The sequence below is a fragment of the Clinocottus analis genome, unplaced genomic scaffold (genome assembly GCF_023055335.1).
Source record: "Clinocottus analis isolate CAN_PGR_092001 unplaced genomic scaffold, fCliAna1.0.p SCAF_2, whole genome shotgun sequence".
Classification (NCBI taxonomy): domain Eukaryota; kingdom Metazoa; phylum Chordata; class Actinopteri; order Perciformes; family Cottidae; genus Clinocottus; species Clinocottus analis.
This window is the reverse complement of record NW_027175931.1, coordinates 21,588,050-21,614,476: the sequence shown is the minus strand read 5'-3', so window position 1 is coordinate 21,614,476 and position 26,427 is coordinate 21,588,050. Positions and strand designations below refer to the sequence as shown.

Genomic DNA, 26,427 nt, shown 5'->3' with positions numbered 1-26,427 from the left:
CTGCATTGTGCTGGTGGTGGAAAAGGTGCTGCTTTTTGAACAATTTAAAATAACATTTTAAACGGGTATATGGGATTCATCTTTATTCATACATTTACATCAGTGAAAAGAACAGCCTTAAAATCAAAATAATAAAAAAAAAAAAACCCTTGATAGGGGCAGATTCTTTTCATAAGGTTTGTTTTGTACGGCAAAGGACTTTTTGCTATAGCATTACACTCGTGGTACTTTAATAGTTCAAATCTGCACAAGGTGAATTCTGATTTCATGTCAAATGTCTTGTATGTGTCTCAATAGATTGACAGTTGACATTCATTCAAACTCCATTAAACAGTTGAATTTAAATCTCAAACTTTGTCCAGGAACAATTAATTGTACACTTTTTTTTCGAATCTGTTCTCCAGTGACACAAATGAGATGATCCAAACTGCAATGTCATTGTGTGTATGCTCGTGATGATACGATTCTCATTGAATGTTTGGGCTTTCATTTCCAAATCAACATTATTTTGAAACGATGCAAGGAATCTGTCAAATATCTAATAATTATAAACACTTATCAATCATAACAGTTGTTTATAAATCTCACTCAACTGTCCTTACTCACAGGCATAATTATTTCAAACCTAAAATGCTGTCACGTCATCCTTCATGTGATAACGAATCTATAATGCAGAGACAAAACACGCTACGCTCAGTCGTCCTGTCATATTTGGGGAAAGAAATAGTTAATTGCATCTGCAGGATTTTCTAAACCGTGTGACTAGTCCTGCACAACTTAAACTAGTGTTTTTTAAATGCTTAATGTGCCGCTTTACACCAGTGGTGAATAAAGATTTGCAAAGTAATAATAGTTGGTTGATTAGTGAAGAATCTATTTATGCCAAAAAAATAAGACCTTGGTGATATACAGAGTAATATGCAAGCAAACCTGAGGTTACGTAACTCATAACCCCTGTTCTCTGATAACATGAGACTGTGAAGTGTCTCATGAAAATTGTTCCCCAGAAACAGCCAAAATAAATGGTAAAAAATAAAACTCAAAAGTATCAAAATGATCAAATATTCAAAATGGAAAAGCTGTAATTTGAAAGACATTCTATTTCAGGTCAAGCGCTCAGGTCATCTTGCTGTCATTCAAACGCTTCATGAATGAAGTCATGGAGTCGTTATAACAATTATATAACTTCTCCATCCAGTAAAAGAAAAGGTTGTGCATGCAGAGGAGGGAGCAATCAACACCAATACAACCAGAAATAAAAAGTTAAAGGATGTAATGTTCTCACATAACTTTAGTCATTCTGAAACAATTCCAACATGACGAAACATATACATGCATTTTTTTGAACTTCATATGATCCAAAAGCAACAAAAAAAGTATGAACAATATGCAACTGATGGCCTGAGTGTTAAGCGACTTGAATACAACTTTGTGGGAACACTCATTCAAACAAACAAAGTGGAAACAACCGTCCTTACATGAGTACATACAAAAGTGGTAAGAGGAAGTCCTGTTATGTCAAAGTTACTGTGCGCTATAAATATGAAAATTGCAAACATTTTATAACAGAATACTTTCAAACCTACTGCAGTTGTTGAAATTAGCATGTCAAACATGCCTCAAAACACTTACCATTACTTACCCACATCATCATGGCATGAAAACAAATGATACAGTTTTTTTGCAACAAAAAAAAACAGCAAGGCCAAGAAGGTCAAGATTCAAGATGTCAGAAGTCAACAACCATCTATCATCATAAAAAGGGTTTCAAATGTATTCTTCCAATTAGGACTAAATTGTTCATGTGCTCTCGGTCAAAACAACTAAAACCCTCTACATAACCCCGTAAAAAGTATTTATTTTTTGATTGTTACGATGCAGTTCAACACACTTCAAAGTTGTGTTGGCCCTGTGATAACTGCAGTCCTCTGAAGACAACAATGACAACAGGAATGTGTAGTACAGCTCTTAACAGTCTTCAATTGAGTCCGCTGTTGTGTCAATACTTGTTGTGCCATTCACACTGACCAACACTCACCTCCTCAATGTCCAAGTTTTTTCTGGATTTGTAAATAAACTCTCCGATTGCTACAAAAACTGAAAGCACTAGTCCAGCTGCCAGGACAATGAAGATTCCTCCTATGTTCTCCACACCCAGAGCACTGGCCTCTTTGCTGTCCTCCTCTGGACAGCCGTTTCCTCTCCACCATTTCTCCTTCATCATGTGCAGCTTTCCTTCCTCCTGAAGCTGCAAGATGGCGATGGTGATCTTGTCTCTGTAAGGGGAGCCTAGAGCAGGATAAAAAACATTATTGCTGCCATTACCAGCGTCATACTTTCTTGATTTGCTGTTTAGCAGACAGATATGTTGTGTTTATTGGTTATGTTTGTTACTGTGTAATTTGTTATTCATCTCTCTTACCAATCGGGGTTCCCACTCCGTAGCCCTTTGAGTCTATCAAGCCTCCAATCTGTGTGAGATTGCAGTTACGCTGACTGATGTACTCAATGCTGGTGGACTCCATCAGGAGAGCGTAGTCTGTGGTGAGAACCCTCTGAATCCCCTCGCGGTTGTTTTTCACCAGAGCCGTGTTTTTTCTACTGCTCATGAATGCCCACATTTTCTCATAAGTTGAGATCTTAGATTTCTGTTGAATCAGGATTAATGGAAGTTTACAACAATATACGTACATTGATGGTCAGCACAACAAACAACAACACAGAGGATATTGATACATGGTCACTGGTAGACGCTTGTTTTTAACATGTCAAATGAAAGAAGCTTCTATCTGCTGCTTGGAGCCATCATCCGGATGCATGGCAGGAGATTGGATGTGACAAGTCTGTACAAATCTGCCCAAGTACATTCAATTATCTCATTCAAATTAAGTTGCTGTGCTAAAAACAAAACAATAAATCCTTGAATTTGTTGTGGAAAAATTGTCCATAAGCTCCTATAAATCTGCTTGTATGAGGACATGTCAAAGACACTAACCTTTAACCCCCTACCCATGTTACTGTAATGGCTGAGGACTGATGACTAAGGCTCAAATGTCAGGTTTATTCATATCGAAACTGATGTTATGTTTTGCATGCCTCCCTCCATTGCTATACCGTTACTTCCCCAATTACTATTCAGTGGAAAGGAGATTACCTTAAAAAAGGTCATGGTGGAGCCGTCTCTGACAGCACCATACTCTATTTTGGTTTGCTTGGCCAAGTCATCTGCAGAGTCAATTGGTGAGTCCATTCTCTCCACAGTGAGGAAGGCAGCCAAATTGGCAGTGTAAGAGGAGATTATGATCAATGTAAAGAACCACCATATTCCACCGACTATCCTTGTCGAGAGGGCTTTAGGCATCAGTTCGGATCCTGTAAGATAAAAACGCAGGGTGCATTATGAACACTAGAAACAAACACATTACTAGACAACAGCAATATGTTATGTAACACAACAGAGCCACAACGCTGACAGTCTTCTTCTTTTTCCAAGCACACCACAAACATTTTGAAAGGAATGGTTGAAGAGAAACTACTTCCAGGTATAACACTGCATGATGACAAAACACTTTAACAATGGCAGGAAAGTGGGCCAATACCTTGCTGCATAAGTGCTCCAACTCCAAACCAGACACTGTTTATTAGAGTGAAGTTGTTTTCAACCACATCTGAGTCTGGGTTGCAGGGGTGAGGGTTGTACCACTCATAAGGAGTAAACCTGAAGGCAAAGCATTCACAATTATTCATATATACATAATTCCATGACCTTATAATGACACCAAATGTAGGCCTGTTGCAACAGTTGATTTTTACTCATCTCTACCAGCAATATCTCTGTTTTTCCAACTCCTCTTAACGACTTACATCTTAACATTCTGACTCAATTCTGACCATTCACACAGAAACATGACTGTGGGGTGTTTTGGCAGCAGTGTGCAACAACACTTTAGATATTTGTTGCAGCCAAATTGAATGGTTGACTATAAATTAATCCAAATGGCCAATTAAATGTTCAACCAAAGTGAAATGTTATTTTAGATAACAGTGTTTCCTAAAGTGCAACCAACTACAACAAGCATATACAAATAATTATATCTGAAGCAAGAGATAGTCATTTTATACACACACACAAATGTTAGTCCCATTTATTAGAAATTGCTTTTATGCTTTTACCTGGCAATAACGAACAGCACACAGCTGACACCGAGGCAGGCCAGTAGCACATACATCCAGATATCAGGAGACAGTGGGTTGAGGAAGGAGAACACTCCTGGATTGGTGCCATTGGGTTTGTGGTAGAGGATGCTAATCCCCAGTGTCATGAAGGGCTTGGAGAAATCGATCACCTTTTCCCTCACATATGTGATAGTGAGAGGGGCCACGGCGAGGTCCGCCACCTGATACAAAACAAAAACATCATGCAGAATGTCAGGTAATGACAGGCCATACCGATGATTGCTCAGATATTCTCTTACATATACTATTGATTGGTACTCACGTGATCAATGAGTTCTCGCACCATGCCATTCCACTCCCCCTTGTCATTCTGAGCTCCATATTTGCCATCGGTCACCAGCTTTACCTCATAGGAGAAGCCCAGAATGTTGGAGAGCTCTTTGAGCAAGTCCAGGCAGTAGCCCTCAAAGCGATCATTCCCATACAGGGGCTTATCAGATTTCTTATACATGACATATGGATTTTCCTGGAACAAGGCGCATAACATACTTCATCAGTTTCATCAGCACATTCTTGATCAAATGCTGCCTGCTAATTACTTCAGTTCATACCAGGATAGTTGTGACAATGAGGGTCCTGTTGGCCATTGAGTCCGTCACATTTGTGGATGAGTCCTTGTTGTTTTCTGTTAAATTAAGGCCGGTTTGGGAGTTCCACACACCTATCTGTAAATTACACAAAAATCAAATAACCACACTCAAAAATCTCTAGTTGTCCAAGTCACCTTGACGTTATCACAATAGGGAATGCAAAGAAGGGAAAAGAAACAAGTACGAAGAACTGACAAATTACAGCAGAAGAACAAACAGAGATTAGAGAGTGGAGTAGGGAAAAAAGTAGAAACACATATAAAACTTGAAATGCCTTGTCCAACCAGTACCTAAAACTTGTCTTTTTTTGTTTTTTAAAGGGAGACATCACAGAGGGCAGCACGTAGAGTCAAATAATAAATAATAATAAATGGTGCCAATATTCCTTCAGCCTGCCAGGGCAACTAACGTACAGACCTTTTTCCACACTTTATTCAGGCGGTTGTTGCCCGCGATTGTCTTGCAGAAATAATAAAGAAAAGACATTTTAATGACAGAGCTCTGAACGTAAATGGAAAAACAGTAAACAATGATGATGAATTGGTTTGATGACAAATGTGGAAAATAATAACTCTTCTGATCACAGCTCTTATTTCTGACCATTCAATTTAATCTTTACTTCCAACTGTTTTGACTTAAGTTGAATGTATTTGTAGTGCATAGGCCTGTTCATGAAATAATGCAGAGCAGCATTGTCAAAGTGTTTAAAGAAACATTCACAAACTGTTGACCTTAAAAAGTACAACTACAACTATTTGCAAGAGCTGTGGTAAAGCAGTTCAAAAAGTTTCTTTTCAGGGTAAATTAGTGACCGGATGTCAAAACACGGTTTCACAGACAAAACATCTTTCTGCAATTTTAGAAAAGAAAAGAGTTTACAGTGAATACCAGTCGCTCTTTGTGTCTATTCTCTCTACTCTGCTCAGCTGTGCTTGGATGTCAACAACAACAGAATGTACTGACAATAAAGACGGGTCAGAGTCAGATAGTTCACCTTCTCCAAGCCATCTTCCTTGAGGCTGATGACATCCAAATCAAATTCTTTCCGCAGGCCGTCTGTCTTGTTTATAATTATTTGTCCCGTCAAGCCGTTCCACTGTGCCTGTGGCAGAGACGGCGCAGAAAACAAAACCAATGAATCCCTCCAGTTTTGTTATTTTCATAGACATGAATGCAAAGTCAAGCAGAAACCTGGAAAGATGAAAACAGTTTTCATAGAATGAATAATTGATGAGTGCTACATTACGCAAAGAACATTGACAGAAGCTAACTGCATCTTAATGGTCCTATTTGCATTGGCTGGATCCTCAAAGGAAATATTAAGTATCTCGGAGTACATAACATGCTGGACAGTGATGTAAATGGAGCAGGCAGGCATGGCCTCTGTCTAAGTGGAGAGCAGCGGGGGGGCAGCAGAGCTCAGAGATATTTGAATGCAGTTGATAATGAAGTGAGCTCAGCTGAATAACAGTCAGGTTAAATCTCTGTTACAGGGGCTTAGAGAAATGAGCTGCTTCTCTATTTTGCACTGATGCAGGGAGCTGAGAAGTCAATGTTTTATGGGAAGAAAGCAATGCACCTTCTGTAAATTTGCCAATGTCCAGTCAATGGCGTTTCATAATGTAATTATTGCTTGGTTGTGAATCAGTGGACAGAAAATATCATTAAAAGAGCAGTTCAGGCCATGACGTCTATAGTCTATATCAAACCTCATGTCCCTATTAAAGACTTTTCTTATTTATGTTTAATATAAATCATCTAATCCTACATTAATAAAAACAAACACACACTGCTGCTCCCTCAGTTATCTATAATCATTGACAAACTGGAAATTGTGACTGATAATCTACTGCTTGGTGTGAGCAGTTTCCTATTTCTGCACAGTTGGTGTTTTGAGGAGGAAAAAAACCTGATTCCAACATGTGGATGATTATGGGTAAGCATAACAATAATAATGTTATATTTGAAAATGGACATAGATAATAATAGACAAATACGTTTGGGAAATAAAGCCGGTATATGGGAGTAGAGCTGTCTCACTTGTTTATCTTTAAAGGACGTGAGTTGAGGCTCACGGTGGTGCCGCTCACAGTGAGTGTGCATATTAGGAACTAAAAATGATTGGGGACACTAGGAGTCACACAAACCAAATGCCAATGAACACATGGTACTAGCAAACGCTTCAAATCACTACAAATCACACTGAAACTCTCTGAGGGAAAAAAATGACTTCTGAGGATAAGGGGGAACCCGATTGGGTCTTTGGGTGGTCTCTTGCCTCTTGTCATACAATCTAATCATCTGGGTAAGTGTCCTGCTTCACCATCATTAGATTCTACCAAATACTCCAAATTCATTCGACTCTCTTGCTGTATCAGCCCGAAGGATTTTTTTTTTGATAGAAATCAATTACAGGTGTATTGAAACTAAGAGATGCCGAATGATGCTGAGCCTTATGTTTCATCATCTTGTCCTTTCGGCCTTTAAACAGAAACTTACATCAGTCAGTTTGTATCTGAAAATAATTACATTTAATCTACTGGAACCAAAATAAATGTATCCGGATCCATTAATATGTGCAATATCTGCGATATGTGGCAATGCACACACACAAACATAAGATCCCAGATTAAACTTCATGCCATCACAGAAAACGTTTCCCCTTCATTACGTTACTGACATCTCTTTCTAAAGCAACGATCTTTTGCATCTATAAGAGATTGCAGGGTATCATTTGGAGAAGTTGATCTTTGATTAGTCCGCTTCACACAGTCTTATCGCACACATCTGTGAGGCCTCCTTAACCCCTAAGTCCAGATTGATTTGTGTCATTAAGTCTCTTTTTAAATCCTCACCAATCAAAAGAGTCTCTCTCTTGACCATGTGTTGGTCTCATTACTGTACATGTTGTGTTGACATGGATCCTCTCAGATTGAGGAAAAGGACGAGATTGAGATCCAACACACCACTTAAACCTCACTGATTTTTTATAAATATACTGCACAGGCCATCACGTCATTGTGTGAAAGACACTGATTCTTGTACTCCTCCTGCAGGCCTCGATAGCAGACCTTCACAAACAAACATGCTCTGCCTGTTCATTGGTAAGTTGGTGAGTTCTTCATGAAACTTTCTCTGCCAAACTTAACTATAAGTATTAAATATGTGATACAGCCTTGATTCCTGCAGGGGAAATTGTATGTTTGCCTTCCGTTGCCGATGCAATCAGAGTGCAGGCTGAGTCAGAGAGCAGCACCCCTCAATTCAAGGACACACAAACAACATAGTTATAAAACACAACCTGAAAGGACCACATCAATAGTTTGTTTTAATAAACTTAACTTAAATTATGTAAACTATGCTACCGCTGATTATTTTCCAAAGCTAACCACAGATGTCTTATGTATTTTACAGCAACCAGGCAGCCACTAGTATGTGTACAGTATCCAGTTCACCTTGCAGAGACCTGAAAATGACTTTCTGTAAATGATCCACCACGGTAACATCAGGTCTGTTTTGTTTGTTGTCCATGTTACATTATGGTGTGCTGATATAGTGCAGACACGAATCAATAAAGTTTCAAGTTTCTTGATAGAGTGAAACATGAAGGAAATCAAATTCTTGTGGTGTACTGCTTAATAACATTTGTTTCAATATGTCTCCTTGTCCCGTGTTCCCCTCTCCTGTCATGTCAGACCTGCAACCCTCCAGCAGTTCCCTCAGTCACCCGAGCTCCACCTGCCACACGCCTGCCTCCCATTTCGTTTATGTAAAAACACAAATCACAAGTCTAATGACAGACAATATCTGCTACAGCTTTACAGCTGAAAAGATCATTTACTCACACCTTGCTCTCTGGACTGTGTGGCATGTCCTGTGCCCTTCAGCATTCTCTCTGCACTTACAATTGAAAAGTTCATTTCTCAAAGAAACATCTCATTAGAAAGTATAACACAACCAGTGAGACTATTAAATTATAATTAATATTGTTTTCAATTTGAGTTTAAATGACCTAAGATCTACTCTACAGGATACAGTCACTATGGCATCGTTCACACTTGAAACTATGAGAATCTAGAAAAAGATATTTTTGAACAAGTATTTAGGAAGTCTAGGATATCTTATTTCTCATTATCTTATTATCTAAGCCTGTGAGTACCCTTTATAACAAGTCACAGCTCTCAATGGACAGCTATCATCAGGAGCCCTCTGAAAACCCACTTTATCTAAGACCCAACATGAAGAACGTGACGTCAATCCCTAACTCTTAAGAAAAATTATCTTCTCAATTTCTTCATCCTAATCTTCACATGCACTTCTTGTTCATGACATCAGATCTCCTCACTCAGACACTATTGTGTCTGCTCTTGCAGCCAGGGAAATTAAATTGGCTGTGAAATGGATGGATGGATAAAAGAAGAAGGGCAAGTATCACACATTCATAAACCAAACTCACGTCTTTGAGCATGCTCATAAAGCGTGATCCAAAGCGCCAGGGTTTATGTCGGTGGCACTGAAGGGAGCTGACAGTGATTTGGGAGGCCCGCTGCGAGGCAGCAGCCACCATGTAGACGGCATCGTACATCAGAGCTGCTTCTGTCTGAAAAAGAAACACGGCTGTCAGCATCCATCAGCAGGGAGTCCGTCATGCACTTATCACATAGCGAGTGTTGCTGTACTATACATGCACAGCAGCATATGGTTTCTCAAAGCAGCGCCAGTTTTGAAAACACAACCAGCGACAGTGAGCACAATGTGGTGACTCATGTTATCCAGAATACCTGTGTGGGTGATAGGGGCTCAGATTAAGCCTGTGCAGTTTCCTAAAATAGGCTCTGTGTTTACACATTTATATTAATCTGTCAGTGATTATGTCTGGATGTTGAGAACTGTCTTATTTGATATTCAAGCATAGTTTCTGGTACAGAAAACAACTTGGCTGATGACAAAAATATTGTTTCCAACCTTGCTCATCTGACAGGGTCAGGCCATGTAGTTTACATTTTATATTTAGCTTTTTACAGAAAGTGAACTTTCCTTGACCCTTTGAGCAAGTTGCTTACAGTAGACTAGATGAACAATCCCAATGCCATCAGAGAGGACATCGTTTAGATGAGAGCGCCCACTGAGAGGCACAGCCCCTTCACCTGCTGGACCTTTGGCATGCGGAATGAAAGGAGGAAAGTAAAGTTGCTTACTGTCATCATCCCCTCCATCATTCCCGTCTCTGCTTTGGAGGGAGCCTGCAGTCGCTCCATGGCCCACCTCTCTACCACCGAGGCCACCTGTGGACTGTCTATGTTGAGCAGTCGGAACCCCGTCATGTTGACCCCGCTGTAGCGGTACGGCTCCAGGTCAAGGGAGAACAGGTCCTGTCGAAGTACAACATCATCAATATAGAATGAATGTGATCCTTAAAACATATCCAAAAGTGGATGTGAGTTATTCGGCGAGGGTAAAGGAACAATTTGCCCTGAAATTACGCCAAGGGCACTGAAAACATCCAGCAATGTTATTAGAAAACAAACCACAGATGTTTGAGTTCATCTGCATAATCTTTGCATAACAGAATCACTTCTCAGCATGCGTAGGATAGAGGGACACTATTCAATGGTTCATTGTTATTGTATGCATATCCATAAGGTATTCAATTCCTGTTTCAGAGAGAAACTCATAAGTCAAAGTTCCTGTCAGAAAAGTGCTTTGATAACAATATTCTTACCAGTGTAGTGAAGAAGAAGTGGTAATATTCAGTCATCATCCCCATGGACAAGATCTAAAAAAGAATAAGAGACAATATATTCACATTTTTCTCCAGGCAGCCAGGATAAAAAATATGTTCTTTCCCAAAAAGGATCCAACCACATCTGTTACCAAAAGACTCTTTCAAATTTCTAAAGACCCATTTTCCAAATTGCCTCATTTAGTTTTGTAAGTATGTTTTGCAATAACAAGTATCCACGTGAGTTGGCCATGTTAGCGGATGTTTCTAATCAATCTTCTGTTTCTTAAAGTGTACGTCTGGCTCAAAAAAAGGCTCTGCTTGGATTTGGCAATATTCATAGGATTTCTGAAGGGGATAGAAGAAGACTTAACTTGCACAAGTGAATATTAAACCAAGCACAATGCAGAAACACAAAAACAATTCAGACTGCTCTCCATTGAAAGATTCAAATTGAATTCCTGAAACAACATTGCACTTTGGGTGTCAAATAATAAATTAAATCCTGAAGGCAATTGCTTAGTATAGACTACATGCTAGTAGATGTTGGTTATTCACCTGCTTGAGAACATCGGCTGACGTTTGGTACGAGCAGTCAAAAATGACGTAGAACTCCTTCCCCTTCTTCATCTCTTTCAACAGAGGACGGGCATCTTTGCTTCCTGTTGGCAGCTGGCGGATCTTGATTTTAATGCTGTATCTGGACGGAGCTTTGATCAACTCTTGCAAACGAATCAGTCCTTAAATTAAAAGCCAAAAAGGTAATAATTAGGCTTGACAATCTCATTAACAACAAACCCACCCTCTGGAGGCATTTTACTCCAAATGAAAAGGTTATGTATGATTATAGTGGATTATAGGCTATGTAATTAACACATGATCAGCTTTTGATTCTAATTAAATGTTTTGATTTCATCGTATTTTATTTTCAAATACAATTAATTTATCTGCTTCAGTGACTGTATGTTCAGTGACTGTATGTTGCAGTCTCAACATACATACATATATTTAGTTTCACAATTAAGATGGATATTCTAGAGACATTACACAAACAGAGCATGAGACCATAAAAAAAAAAAAAAAATCTGCTCTCTCAGATGAGATAAGGTGAGGGTTCCCCTTGGTCCATCTGAAACTTGGCAAGGTAGATTCAATTCTGAATCTTGCATTCTAATGTTGGATTATTTTGTAAGCATCCCACAACATAATCCATTGGTTACAGCAATTGGCATACATTCAAAGCCTCATGGGTTGGGAACAGGTTTATTAACATCGTTGTTTCTTCATTTATGTAGAGGCACTGCAATGTATCAGTATGACAGTTTACAACCATTTATCTGAGAATATGGACAGAAAACCCTATAAAAAAACCCTGCTAAATTAGTCTAGCCAGTAGAACGTTTGCTCATCACTTGAACCGCTATTTTTTGCTATTTCCATTGTTTTCTTAACAGCAAATAAGGGGGGTATAGGTTTAAGTCTCTAACTTGAGCACAGTAATCAAGAATTGTCTCAGTTATTGTATTTTGAAAGTGTTAACCGAAAGTGGTAGCACACTTTTTTTTCCTACATTGACGCAAATTTGATATCGCAGTTCATCACTGTGCCACAAGGGGGCAGTGAGCACTCTTGAATACACTCAGGTCAATTGTCATCATGTCCACCACGTTACAGGCTACATTTTATAAAATATAATATTGTCACATAAAAAATGTACCACGCCAACCAATAAACACTCTCTTAAGCCAGAATCCTGTAATTTTAGCATAATTCTAACTAGTGCTCGCTGTTAGCTCACGAGCTAGCGCTGACCTCACACCTGTTTTCCATCGCGCCTTGTCGAGTGCTTTTTGAACTTAAGTAGACAACACTGAAAATTCAGCACAAAATAAAAAGTGTTTGCAGCAGCTAGCTCCCCGATAACCACAGAAGGCCCGACTCGGGCAGCGAGGACGCGGTCAGTAGCAGCAGAAACAGAAGCTTATAAATCGGGGGGTAGGCAAACTTTTTAGATCAGGGGTCACAATGAGTTTTAAAACTGCCGGGTCTAGCATAGTAATGCTGCGTTCACACCAAATACGAATGTTATTTGGGCGAGAAAGGGGGCGTGGCTTATCTCCGTAAAAACAGCTTTCGCCATCTACCATGGAAATAACCACTAGCTCTGCTTTATACTAAATTCCACATACGTCGGAACATCAAACTCCATCGTGTCAGTGTTAATAATATTATCCGTACGCTACCAGCTCGACTTCAGGCGGACCAGCAGCAGTTTGATTCAGCAACAGCAGGATGGCAGTGATGATGGGCGGAGCTTCTCAACGATGGTTGGCGTACCCAACGCACATTTTTCACCCGAGTTGAAAAATGTGCGCGGGGTTGCAAATGGTTGAGAAAAAGCCTTGCGAATATTCGCTTTTTCGCCCGAGTTGAAATATGTGAAAGCCAATCAGCATTGAGAAGCTCTGCCCGTCATCACCGCTATCCTGCCGTAGCTGAATTCAACTTCCAGGAGCACTGGAAGCAGCTTTCAAAATAAAACAGTCACATGAGGCTGGTGTAGATTCGAACCGCTACGGATGTTGCATTCGACGTTATAGAGACTTTTGAAAAGTCACTCCGGTGTGGAGTTTGTGTTGTCGAGCTAAACACCTCCAGCATATAACACTAATCATCCACAATGAAGCCAGCTAGCAAAATTGCCTCAGCAAAGCTAGTGTGTGACATATGTTCGTGATCCAAAAAAAAAAGAAGCCAGTGTGCCAGCCTCTGCTCCATGCAGATAGTATGGCACACGACTTGTTGATGCAATGAAATATGAATCTTTTCAACAGCAGGACTACAATATATATATATATATATATATATATATATATATATATATATATATATATATATATATATATATATATATATATATATATATCCAAATGACCTGTTGCAATACATTCTAAGCAACATGCACACGATGAGAATATTAGTTTCTGCTTTACCCGGGTAACGTGTAACCGGATTAGAGAATGGGGAGCACCTTGACCTTCTACATATCTGCTGCTGTGACTGTTGAGTCTGGCCTGTGGAGACCATTTGCAAACACAAAGTCAAAGAGGATGCTCTTAAAAAGGTAAGAGACATTACATTGTTATTTGTGCTACAGTTTGGAGGCTGGTTGCTAATTCAGATTGTTGCAAATTGTCAGATGATTCAAAGCACATTTATCATAAATCATTATCTCTGTGACATTATTCTTTAATAATAAAAAAAAAAAATCTGTCTGCAATTTTAGTGATGATATGAAATCATCAATTACTCTAAAATATTGTTGAAGTCTGAAACCTAGTTTAAATTTCCTGTTAGTTTTACAATATAAATACCAGACCACCAAGATGCCAACTGAAGGTTGAGAACATTTTCAGATCATCTGTTTTATTTAGTGATTTTTGATAACATTTGCACAGAAGCTTGTCAAATCAAAGTCTTTGCAGGAGCATCTTGAATGAAGAGAATCAATTCTAGACGTCCACTCTGTTTCCTGTAGTTTCAGATGAACTATGTATGATCTTGTTATTATTAAATGTTTTCCCCCATCTGTGAAGCTGAACATTGGGGTTCTCTGGCTGTATTGTAAGATAATGAACAATGTCAGTTAGTGAAAATTCCAATTTATATGAAACACAATATTTTTGTTGGCATTCATCAACCACACCTCCCATGAGATTTTGCGGCCAGGATTTGTAAAAGCTAATATTGTTCAAGTCATATTCCTTAATGTACAATGATCAACAACATCAACTGGACTGCAACAGTTGTACAAGGATGTTCATGACTTAGCTTAGTATTAAAAACCGTGGCGGTCTCTCCTGTCTCCCACCAGCACACACTTTAGTGTTCAGGTTCCACACTACTGTCACACAATCAGCTCAACACAAACAGTATTCACACATGCACAAAACTAACATCCAATTTACAACTTTTTGGACGTGGTCACATATTTGGACATATTTGGCTGCTGAAGTATGTCAATGCTTTACTGGTTTCACTCACCAGTTGCATCCTCATAGACAACAGTGACCGTCTTCCACTTGTAGTACTGTACTATGTCCAGCACAGCTCGGCTTATGGAGGTATATTCCGGATAGAGGTTAATGTAGAAGCTGTCTTTGTTGTCCACTGAGGGGTGTTTCCAGCGTGTCTGGATGTGTGGGACTTCCAGGGCGTTACAAATAGACTGCACCGCACTGACCGATGAGCTGTGAGAAGGGCCAAATACGGCCCCAACGCCCAAAGCCAGCTGGTCACAGGCTGAAGTAATGAAACAGAAAGTGGAGAGCGAAAATAACAAATGACCAACAGGAAAGGTACTTGTGTCATAAACAATCACTTAAATGAATTATTCAACACAGATAGCTTTCAGAATGAAATGAGATCATCCTTACCTCTTCTTGAAGCCTCAAAACTGTCATATAGGTTTATTCTCTGGATGTCATAGGTCAATGTGGTGTTTGGCATTAAGGTCCGGTTCCTGTTAATGTTGGTTACAGCAAATTTAAAGGCCAGTTCTTCAACACTAATTGGCTCATTCTCAAGGGTCTCAAAGATGCCGCCTGGAAGAAGAGAAGAAACAGTGGTGATGTAAAAGCAACAGTCAGATCACAATGAAGTAATATCAGAGAAACTATTGATTGGATGACTTGTCTCAGCTTCATTATTCTACCCCTTTATAGCGCTTGAAGGTACAACAACTTAATTCTAATAGTTGCATAATGTGGCCTAGTTCTCTATGTTAACTTGGACCACATAATGCTACTTAGGGACCCGGTTGAGTTGACAGGATTTTAATCTCATTCAGAGAAAAGCTTGACCTTTACTGACTTCACCCTATTTACATGGCCTGAATTTCACCAGCTGACACAATGCCATGTGGGATGATTTGGCGAGGTAGACATGCTTCACCGACCGTTCATTATAGACCAGCTTCACAGCTAATCTATGTAGGGGCTTTACATATACAGTAATACATTATCTTGGCAGACATTTAATAACATATGCCATCTTTTTCTCCTCTCTGTTCCTTTGCAACCGTAATTCAACAGATGAACCGCTGCACTCATTCGCCTCAAAGTCATATTTCTAATCTTTAAATGTACTGCTCTAGACAACAATCACCTTCAATGAAATCACACTTAACCGTGTCCCCATCGGCTTCTGATTTATAGGATCATATAGTGAAGCCGCAAGACATAATGTAATTTACTGTGAAGCAGTTTTTCTTTTCAGGGTGCCAAAACACTATTTTCCATCTTCCATTAAAAACCCTAATGCTTTACTCTCTAAATACGTTATGTTTTCTTTCTTCTCCACATGTTTCTTTTTAACTGATTAGTTTCTCTGTTATGTGTATAAACATTTTGGTTTTCTAATAGAAGATGTGGAATGGTTAATCCCATGACAATATCTGTGTTGCTGATGGGACCAAGGATTTTTTTTTTTTGCAAAATGTGGTGGTCAGTCTGTAATAATCCAACATGTTCTTAATTGTTAATTATATAATTATTTTCGATCATAGCATGAGACAAAGCCAACCCCCAAACTGTTTCTAGAGAAGCTGGTTCATTGTCTCTTTCTACAACGCAGTGTAAGAGATGAACGACTGGGAGGTTGCAGTGGATTAACATCATCATCCATTCCTCTCATGTAAAAACTGCACTTTGTTTATTGTGAGACTAGAATTGTTTCATTCGCTAAAACATCATCATCAGCCGTGCAAACAGGATTTTCTTATCGTGTTTGTCTCCACAGTAATTATTTTGAGTACCAACTTGCACCTGAAGGTAACATGAGGGAGCCAACCGTCTAACATGCCGTTGTGGAAACCTGATACTCTTGTTTGTGTTACATTAAGGGTGAAACTAATACTTTGTAAGGATGCGTTAACTGGTAATTTTCCAAAAACCGATAACATCCCCGGATTACTTGTTATAGCAATATTTTAAAATCCAATGATAATCAGTTTACAATGGTAAATAGTTAATAGGATTTCTATCAATTGACTAATATATTAATTGACTTCAGACTAATGGTTAAGGACAATCTCACATAAATTATATTATATAAATATAGACAAACGAATAGCCTAATTGAAAAGGCGCCAAATGGTAATCTTACTTATGAACCTTCATAAAGTAAGGAATGACTAAAATAATCTCCCCAAATATTAACCAATATTAAAATCTGTGTTACACTGCAGTTATCTGCTGTCTTATTTGCCTCTTTATTGAAAACTTGTTCAGTAGGTGCAGTCTGACAGTGCCATCTCACATTTCCTGCTTTATAGGACGTGCAATAAACCCTGACGAATGCAAATGTCAATGTGTAATTTCAAGATACATTTCTCGTTTAAGTACAGTCATGTTGAGCCGGATGTGTGTGCCAGATCCATAGGGAGGGGATTGTGTCAGAGTTGAGGAGATCATTCTAAAAACAGTTCAACTCTTTTAATCCACTGTGCTGCTCCAAAAACAGGACGACTCTAGCATGCCATGGCTGGTTATATATAAATATATATATATATATATATATATATATATATATATATATATATATATATATATATATATATATATATATATATATATATATATACACACACACATGTTATACATTTCAGTTACATAAAGTGTAGCATGAAGAGCATTAGGATTAAGGCCAGAAAAAAACGTTGGATTGTCACTGGATTGTCACCACCTGCATAATGGACGGGCAGACTTGCGTGAGATTCAGTGTTCTTATCCCGGCTGAAAATGCCCCTGCACGTTGATTTTACCAAAGCCTTTCAAATGTAAATTATTTCAAACATCTGGCCCTGAAGTGAAAGGATTTCTCAAGTAATGTATTCAATGTTAAATGTTTTTCTCACCACATTTACATTTATGAGTGTAGATGAAAACAAGGCCAGTTCTGAACTGGGTTAGTCAGTTTCTTTATCCTGATACAAATCAAAAATGAACACTACATGTTTTGTTTTAGGAAAAATCACACGGACAATGCAAACTTCAAAGCTGAAGTTATTTTTGAAAGCTCTGCTATTTTCAAAGTAAAGCAATAAACCATGACCACAAATTATGAAAATACCATTTTGATACTACAATAGTTTGCAAATTACCTCACTTCAATACTGAGGCTACAGATGGCAATAGGTCAATGCACTCTCTAACAGTGGTTGAAGACTTGCCTGCAAAATGGTGATTGATTTGGGAGGAGAAAGGGCCTTTAAAAAGCCCCCCTTGAGACCTGGATTGTGAATGACCTTTTTCTTTGGTGTAGCATAGCCTCAAACCTCAAACTGAGAAAGCCTTGTCTGGACTCCCTGCTCATGAAAAGCATGCTTGAAAGAGCCAATCCTAATTATGGTTACCAAGCCTCATTGAGCAGCTGCTAGGTCCCATTAAAGTCATTCATTCTACCCACGGAAATATTAAACTTGTATTTCAAAATTTTAAAAAAAATCTAAATTTGCCAACTATTTTTTTTTTAACTGTGATGTATTTTCAATGTAAAAGCGGGAAGAAAAAAAACATAGTTTTGACCAGCATCACAGTGTCATTTCCAATCAACCAATGTGTTTTCCACATTCTAAGTCTTTAAAAATAGATAGTGCAGTTTGTGTAAAAAATGAAAAAAAGCTGCTGCTATTTAGATTTTCTGATTTACATTTTTGCAGCTGACCTCTTATCTCACTCATAATAACATGTCATGCATCCATCTCGATGAAATGCTGAAAATGCAGCCAAAATATGTATCGGCAAAGTGCATAAGACAAAAACAAACCTATTAGCTCCTTTAATAAACTTTAATTAATTAACTCTGCCTGGAAAAGCCAGTATTCAAACATGTGTATTTGTTTGAAAAGTTTGATAATTGTGTGTGCGATGAGCTAAACTATTTACACACAACTCTAAATGTCATCAAAAGAGAAATATATCTATTTTATTGTACTGTACTCATTGATTTTCTCTTGTAAGCTTGGTGGAAAGACACATCCCACGATGAGAGAAAACATGTATCTCTCCTCACTACCTGAGAACAGACCTTCAATGTGTGTGTTTGCAGATTATCTGCAGCTCAGCATGAAGAGCACTGGTCTAAGTAATCAATGCTGGTAAACATCAGCAAAAGACTGAACATATTGATAGTGTTTAAAGTAGCTGAGCACATATTAGTAATACACCTGAGATGATTACACACTGCATAAGGAAATGACGGATCCATCTGTTAGCTTGATTATTGTGCAGCAGAGTACAAAAGTATAATCACTCAATTATAATCACGCCCATGACCACCATCAACCTTCCAAACATCTGGAGGGAAGCAGCAACAACACTCCACTTCACGTCTAAAAGGATTTCAAATAAGCTTATATATGTGGTTGAAAAATAAGGGTGGGTCTGATTTTGATATGCATTTTCAATGAAAAGACCCAACAAAACTTTTTGAACATCACCAGGAAAATAATTAACTTAACATTTGTGGACCAATGAGATTGAGTCGACATTGATGTCCAGAGGGGCATTATGTGAGTTCCTCTACCGTTCAGGCAGACATTTGAGCCCCTTTGTGTGCGAAGAGATATTCGCACACTTAGAGCTATGCAGAGTTTTCACTTGGTGGACCTTAAAAATCCGACAACTGTTTCAGGCCGTTTTTATATAACGTATGATTGAGTCGTACCTACTGGAGCTAGCTAGAGCTGGCAGGGAAACTACTCCGTTAAAATATGTTGTGCATTCCCAACGAGGCCGGGGTCATGAAATCTGAGTGTAGGTGTAGTGTGAAGGTCATCTGTGCTTATCGTCGCAGCAACCTAAGAATGCTATGCTATGGTAAGAGCTGCGCGTGTACACTTTGGCCAGTGCCTCCCTGGAAGTTTGCTAAATTTTGGTGTTTATTTGGTTCGGGTTTTTCTTCCGTGTTTGTCGCGAATGGCATATGATAGAATACATTCATTAACAACTGAAAATGAAAAACTGCCCCAGGGAGGAGTGGGAGGAGAACCGAGATGGAAGCAAAGCTAACCCAGCTAGAACCTAAGGCTACTCCACTACCCAGCATGCTCCTGGCTGTCTGATGTCCGGTCGCGGAAAAAAAAGGTGGATAAAATCAGATTTGATGACTGTTGAGCCCATATGTTCGTCGATGGACAATGTTTTCCTGATGAAAATGTGATGATTTCGACCATATTATCTGCTGAGAGACTTATTTTTTGTTGCTTTATAAAAAAATAAATAAATGCACACACACACATACACACACACCTACTGCTGTTTTTTTTTTTTTTTTTTATCGTGCGCTTGTGTTACATATGGGCTACAACTGAATTTATTTTTGCATGCCTGTGTTACATAAATGACAATAATGATCTTTGAATCCTTGACTAAAGAAGATGCCCTTTGTGGCTTCCAGTTCCAACACTTTTAGTAGCTCTTGAACCCGACCGAGACGTCTTCCGTGGAGAAGGCAGAGACTCAGGGATGACTTGGGAAGAAATCTACATCCATGGCAGACCTGGCAGAGGTCGCTGAGGTAGTCAAAAAGCTCTTCAGTGGCACAGCGCCAGTTGTGGATGAGATTTGCTCTGAGATGCTGAAGGCTCTGGACATTGTTAAGCTGTCTTGGCTGACCACATCTTCAGTTTCAAGTGGAGGTTGGGGGCTGTGCTTGTGGAACGGCAAACTGGGTTGGTTGTTCCAATGTTCAAAAAGAGGGACCAGAGAGTGTGCTTCAATTTTTGGGGTGTCACACTGCATCCCCGGGAAAGTTTATCCTAATATACGGTAAAGGAGGCTTCAACTAATTGTCTAGACTCAGATCCAGTAGAAGCAATGCAGATTGCTTCCTGGCCGCGAAACAGTAATCCAGTGGAAGTGGAGCAGCTTTCTACCCTAGGGCTGCTGGCTGCCAATCCAGTCCACATGTGTTTTTTGGACTTGGAGAAGGCTTACAACCGTGTTCCACGTGGAGCACTGTAGGGCATACTGCAGTGATATGGGCTACCGTGGTTATTTCTATGAGCCATTAGTTCCCTGAAGTGAGAGACGTGTCCTAAACTCGGCACTCGGCCAACACCAACAAGGTGGCCTCATGGCACAGCTGGGGGAAGGAGAGGTTTGGGGATATCGACCCAGTCGGGGTGAGAGTCAGTACTTTCAAGTCCGAGGCCATGGTCTTTTCGTCCATAAAAAATAGTGAATTGTACACTCCGGGTTGGGATTAAGTCACTGCTGGGGGCCGAGTCGAAGGCATATTATATATATGTATAGATAATATAGATACATATTGCTTTGCTGGAAAAGGCCAAAGGCAAAGCTCTTGATAGATCAGTTCATCTATGTTTTATGCCTCATAAGTGGTCATGAGTTTTGGGAGGTGAGCGAAAAAAATGAAATTAGGAATATAAGTGGCTGAAAATAACTACCTTTTGTAGGGTGACTGGGCTCAGCATTATAGGCAGGGTTATGAGCTCAGACATCTGGAGGGAACTCGGAGTGGAGCAGCTGCTTTTTTGTGTCCATAAATTGATCCTGCTATGATGCTTTGGCCTGTAAACAATCCTCCCTGAACACAAGGTTTTTAGTAGTGCTATGCGGATATTTTTTAAATGTAATTTTAAAACTGGATCAAAGGATCATGGTGCAGTGCACGTTCCCATTCTGCACCGAGTTAGACAAGCATCTCACACTTTCTGTTTGCATGTTACACATCAATGCTCTCACTCAGAACCCAAGCAAATAAATAAATGCACCAGAAAGTTGTAGGTGTCTGAGATCATTTATACTTAAGTAAATACAAGTTTGAGCTTGTAAGGTAAGATATTCCTTTATTAGTCCAGCAGTGGAGAACTTTCAAGATTACAGCATCAGATAGGTAAAGTGTACACAAGAGAAACAATATTTAAAAAAAAAAAAAATAGGTGCAGGTACTAGACAAGCTTGTCTTGTGATACACTGTACGGTGCATTGTTGAAGAAAAATGCAGTCATCCATTCGCATCCCTCAAAAACAAAATAATATGTGAAGACCTGCATATTATAGCCCAGCTTTGTTTCCAATGAAAAACTTCTTCCCTGTGATTGCACAGTTCACGTTTTCTGATCAGGGCTTCATAATGAATGCAATTTATAAAGAAAGGTGGAATGTAAATCTTTGCTATAGCTACTGTTAATTACTTTCCAATATAATTTTCAGGATCACTGAGCTTCTGTCTCATCTTTAATAGGCCAGACAATGCTGTGGGGTGATGCATGCTGGGAGGTCACAAAAACAAAAGATTCTGCTCATGCTGCAGGCAAATACTGATAAAGCCTTAGGCTTAGCTTTTTATAGATGTCTGTTCCTCCCTTCAGGGCTCAGAGAAAGAGAAATAACAGGGTTCACGTTTAGGCAGCTGGATGGAGCTTTTTTAATCCAGAAATCAAAAGTATGACGTTAATATTAAGGCGCTGATAGTCCCTGATTCTAGTCTGTAATTTTGTGCCTCTGCGCAATTATCACATGAAGGAGAGTCTTTAGCAGAGGAACACAATGACGTAGTGTTTTGCTCAATCCCTTCTCCCCATCCTGGGCCAGTTCCCAGTGAGACCCCCACCTCAACACCACCACCAGCACCACTCCAACCTGGACTCATGCCAGACTGTGAATGAATGAGGAGGTCCTAACCAGTCTAATATCTTCGTTTGATGTGGATCACTGAGGTTCCTCTGTTTAAAGGATAGCTGCTCGCAACCCAACAACAAAACATTTAGACTGAAAGAATACAAATCATGTTTAATAATCTGTATCAAATCCACCTAATTTCAGTACTTTAACAAACAGCACGATAGCGTGGAGGCCAAGGCACAAGCTGCTGCTTCTGTGCTCTCCCCAACGATGAGATTTTGTCGCTGCCTGAGTACCATATTTGAGGAAGAGACTTTCTGGATGAAGAAGATTATTGTTGGTTGTTTAAGGGCTTGAGGGAGAAGATTTACCATTATTACCAACCCCAGTGAAAAGAGTGGAAGCCAGTCACAATCTGATAGCAGCACTTGCCAAGACAGAGAAATGTTAATTGAACGAAGCCACACACCATATGGGAGAGATTATGATGTGTGCGGGTCATGAAGAGAATGACAAAGATTAGGTGGCCTCGGAGAGTGATAGATGATTTAGAGAGATTAACAATATAGAGAACAGATCGGGACTGTTAGAACAGGAAGGTGGCACTGGCCTATTAGCCTTCAAAGTTATGCAACAGTACAAGTCTGAATGTTGAAGTCTTTACAAGTAGAGAGATTTTTTAAAAGTGGGCCCCGGGCATTGAACGGAGCAGAGAGCCCCAAAGCCTGAATTTAAAAAGTCCTTTTTTTTCTTGTGATGCAATCTTCTAACCCACTAGAGGAATGAAGGATAACCAATGGGAAAGGAGCAGAGCCCATTAATTTGCCCGCAAACACCACGCAGCTCATTGTCGCAAAGTTACATCAGAAATCAAAGGGGAAGAGTTGGAGCAAGAGCTCTGTTTGTCTAATTACAAGTGAAAGCAGAGTTCTTGTCAACTCTCAAAGGCTTAACAGACAACTTTGGACACAGATCCATATTCATGGACGTTATTGCGCATCAGCATACATGCACTAAGTCTAATTAACTTTTCAATTTGTTTGTAGAAGAGACGCCTCAGTTTCACTCAGACTGTCCACCCTGTACTCTTTAGCTCTGTATCCATTTCACATTCCTCAGTGCCAAGTAGATCATCATGCCAACAGTACATGCTTTCAGATGAAGTCATAGCCCAATTTAATCACTCATCTGACCAGCCTGTCAACATGGAGGAACAAAGAATTTGGCATTAGCCAACAAAAGTGGATTAACATGATGTTTATGAAAACCAATAGAGTTGTTTTATGTGGACTGTAGCACTATATGTCCTCAGTTTACCTCCATTGCGAAAAAAAAATATAACAATCAAACTTGCTGGAGAATGATACTGTACAAAAGATCAGAACATGGTAAGTCTCTGAAGGATTTTCCTTTTTTTTCTCCCAAATGACAGTCAATATAAGATGATTATTAAATAACAAATGGCATGCACCTATTAGGGTTGTTACAGGATGCTGATAATATGATTGCATCATCCAGTGACAGGAGTATTATAATCGCACAGCAACACATACAACTAAAACCGAAGGTTAATGGTTCCTTCTTTATTTAAAGTTTGCTTTGACATCGTCAGAACTTAACCTGCTTCCATTAACTGAGCTACAACACCTGAGCTGCACATTTATTACCCTGGCGGTCTCTAATTAAATACAATATTAATTTGGTTATCTTTAGAGAGAAGCAACGCTACTGTGGGATATTGGAAATAACATATGATGTAAATAAAATGACCAACCAAGGTCTTGTAATTATATAAGTATTAATGTCAACAAAGAGTAATGACATTAAAGAAAAATTTGACTAATGTACTACTTACCAATTCTCAGGACCTGCTGTGAAGTGAGCCAGAACTCTGCTATAAAGTACAGCAGTGAAAATAACAGTCCCTTCCTTTTCGCCATGGTCCTCTCTCCAGAGTCGACTTTAACATTGATATCAGTTTTTCTGCCCTTGGTAATTCATGCTGATAACTTGCCAGTCCTTGTATCCATAACGGAAATATATTGACAACCGACCCACATCCATCCCTCACACATTGTGAGGAAAAACAACAACAAAAATACACACTCCACCTGCAGCTGCAACTGTTCAAAAGAACTCCAGTTTTTCCATTCTAAAATCCTCAATGTGCCAGTAAGGTTTTGCTTCCCATGTTCACTCTCCACACATCCCTCTTATCATCATGTTTTTATTTTCTGGTGCACACTTGAATTGTCAGCTGCAACTGAGGAGGAGGACCGTGCGCTGGGCTCCTCCTGTCAAGCCTGCATGCATACAAATTGGTATTTTAGATTACCGCTTTCAAAATAAAATTCAAATTTAGAACTGGCCTATATCACAGTATTAAAATTATATTGTGGTATGAGAATAGATAGTTGTCTTAGATCTTGGAAACTTTATATAATAGTAAGCTGTAAATGTTGTCTTCTGTTGGGTTTGCAGGTTGCTTGACAGTAGAGTGATGACATTTTTTTAACTTTGTTATTATATCCACATTACTGATAAGTGTTTATCTTTTTATTTAAAAGGACATATAAATAAACCATGCAATGTCATCGCAATACTGAAGTATTTGATAAACAATATTGTGATAATTAATTTTCTCCTATCAACCAAGTGAATTGCCCACAATTCAACATATCTAAAGAGGAATAGGCTGCATATATGTCTGCCATTAAATTTGTGTGATGAACAAACTACCAACTATCCAACACGATTGTGCTGCAGATTCTGTACATTTAAGTGATTGTAGATAATTTCACAATAATGCTGTACCTCTTTATGTATTTAATTCTCTCTATCTCAAAGGCTTTAGTCATGTAAACATACAATGTGTGCTTTTTACCCATTGTTCATTGATTATCCCATGCTTTGCATGCTTTTATTCTGAAATCGAACATGCCTGGTTTTCCGTCTCTTCCTTGCTGTCCTCGGCTGACTTGACACAGCTGAGCATCCCTCCCGTGCAGGCGCTCAATTGAGGGCAAAGCCAAGCTGCTAATCCGCAAACATGGATACGTCCTGAAGATTAACTTCAAATCTGGCAACATTCGACCTCGACAACGTCTTTGCTTTGCTACACCGAGGAATGATTAAATCTTTGCTCCAGTCCTGATAGAACCGCAAATCTAATCTTCAGACTGGTCTGTGGTGCCCCCTTGAAGATTAACTACCTCAAACTGTTTATCTGACACTGTCTCATAGCAAAGTAAAGCATAATGTTCATGTTACCTTAACCCACTTGAGCTGTTTGGGATGGAAGAAGTTCGAGTTGCTCACCTGCACCAATCAGCGAGTGGTGATGATGCTCGAAACTACTGCCCCCAACGCAAGGCAGAAGCATCAGGGGTGTTTTATGGGGATTAGTTTAATCTCAGTTCATATTATTTAATTCCCCAGAAATTAGCAAAATTAGAGTCTCATAGTTAGAAAATAATGTTTCTATTCACACACTGAGTGCAAGAACACTCTCAATTGGCCAAACACGCTGTTCAATTTGAAGTCTCCACTGGAGATACACAAGTAAAAGCTGGGTAATGTATTAATTAAGTAGTGTTCAACGTTTGACCATCTTGCTTTGAAATCACAAACACAATTTTAGTAATACAAAAAATAGATACAATTATTATTACTATAGTGCAATATGATAAAATGCCCTTACTTTACCATGTGAAACACCCTGTACCTTAAACTGGGTTCAAATGTATTCCCTTAATTAATATGAATTTCCTCTGACTGGTAGAAGACCTGTCCTCAGGGTTTAGGTCACTCATCACATTATCTGGTGCCCTCTTGTGGTGACTATCGATAATGTTGAAGATTATCTCCGGCCACCATGGTGTTAGCATAAATGCCAGGATGTTATTGCTTTTATCAAACAATAATCTCGGCACATGGAGTGTTTACTGGCATTGACGCAAATCAGATTCATATAAATTAAAATGGTTTGCAAGCTCTCCTTTATGTGTCTTTAAATACCCGTTCAGGTAGTCTCACTGTTTACAATAAAATATTTTGACAGAAATTGTTTAAAAGAAATTGACTGAGTACAGTAGGACTGTCACACCAATAACAGGCTTTAAAACAATATCTATACAACGACCACAAAATATTTAGTGGCATTTGTTATTTTCTTATCGTTTCTAACGTTGTTTATCTCGGTTGTTAATTTATTCTGACTTATTTATGC

The 26,427-nt window shown here is 39.1% G+C and overlaps 1 protein-coding gene across 2 annotated transcripts; it reads right to left on the bottom strand.

Moving 5' to 3' along the window:
- Window positions 1-93: 93 nt before the first annotated feature.
- LOC137790400 (glutamate receptor ionotropic, kainate 1) lies at window positions 94-24,428 on the bottom strand. Of its 2 annotated transcripts, XM_068584607.1 has the most exons (16): window positions 24,055-24,428; window positions 14,985-15,152; window positions 14,593-14,850; window positions 11,107-11,288; window positions 10,549-10,602; window positions 10,025-10,198; window positions 9,283-9,426; window positions 5,821-5,928; window positions 5,244-5,285; window positions 4,788-4,901; window positions 4,499-4,702; window positions 4,174-4,397; window positions 3,600-3,718; window positions 3,155-3,372; window positions 2,423-2,648; window positions 94-2,289 (listed from the first exon to the last, which is right to left on the bottom strand). In XM_068584607.1, the coding sequence occupies exons 1-16, from the start codon at window positions 24,137-24,139 to the stop codon at window positions 2,000-2,002; spliced, it is 2,610 nt and encodes an 869-aa protein (XP_068440708.1). In that variant the 5' UTR covers window positions 24,140-24,428; the 3' UTR covers window positions 94-1,999. The 2 variants fall into 2 exon arrangements, with proteins under 2 accessions (XP_068440708.1, XP_068440709.1); XM_068584608.1 differs by lacking the exon at window positions 5,244-5,285.
- Between the last annotated feature and the right edge of the window lie 1,999 nt (window positions 24,429-26,427).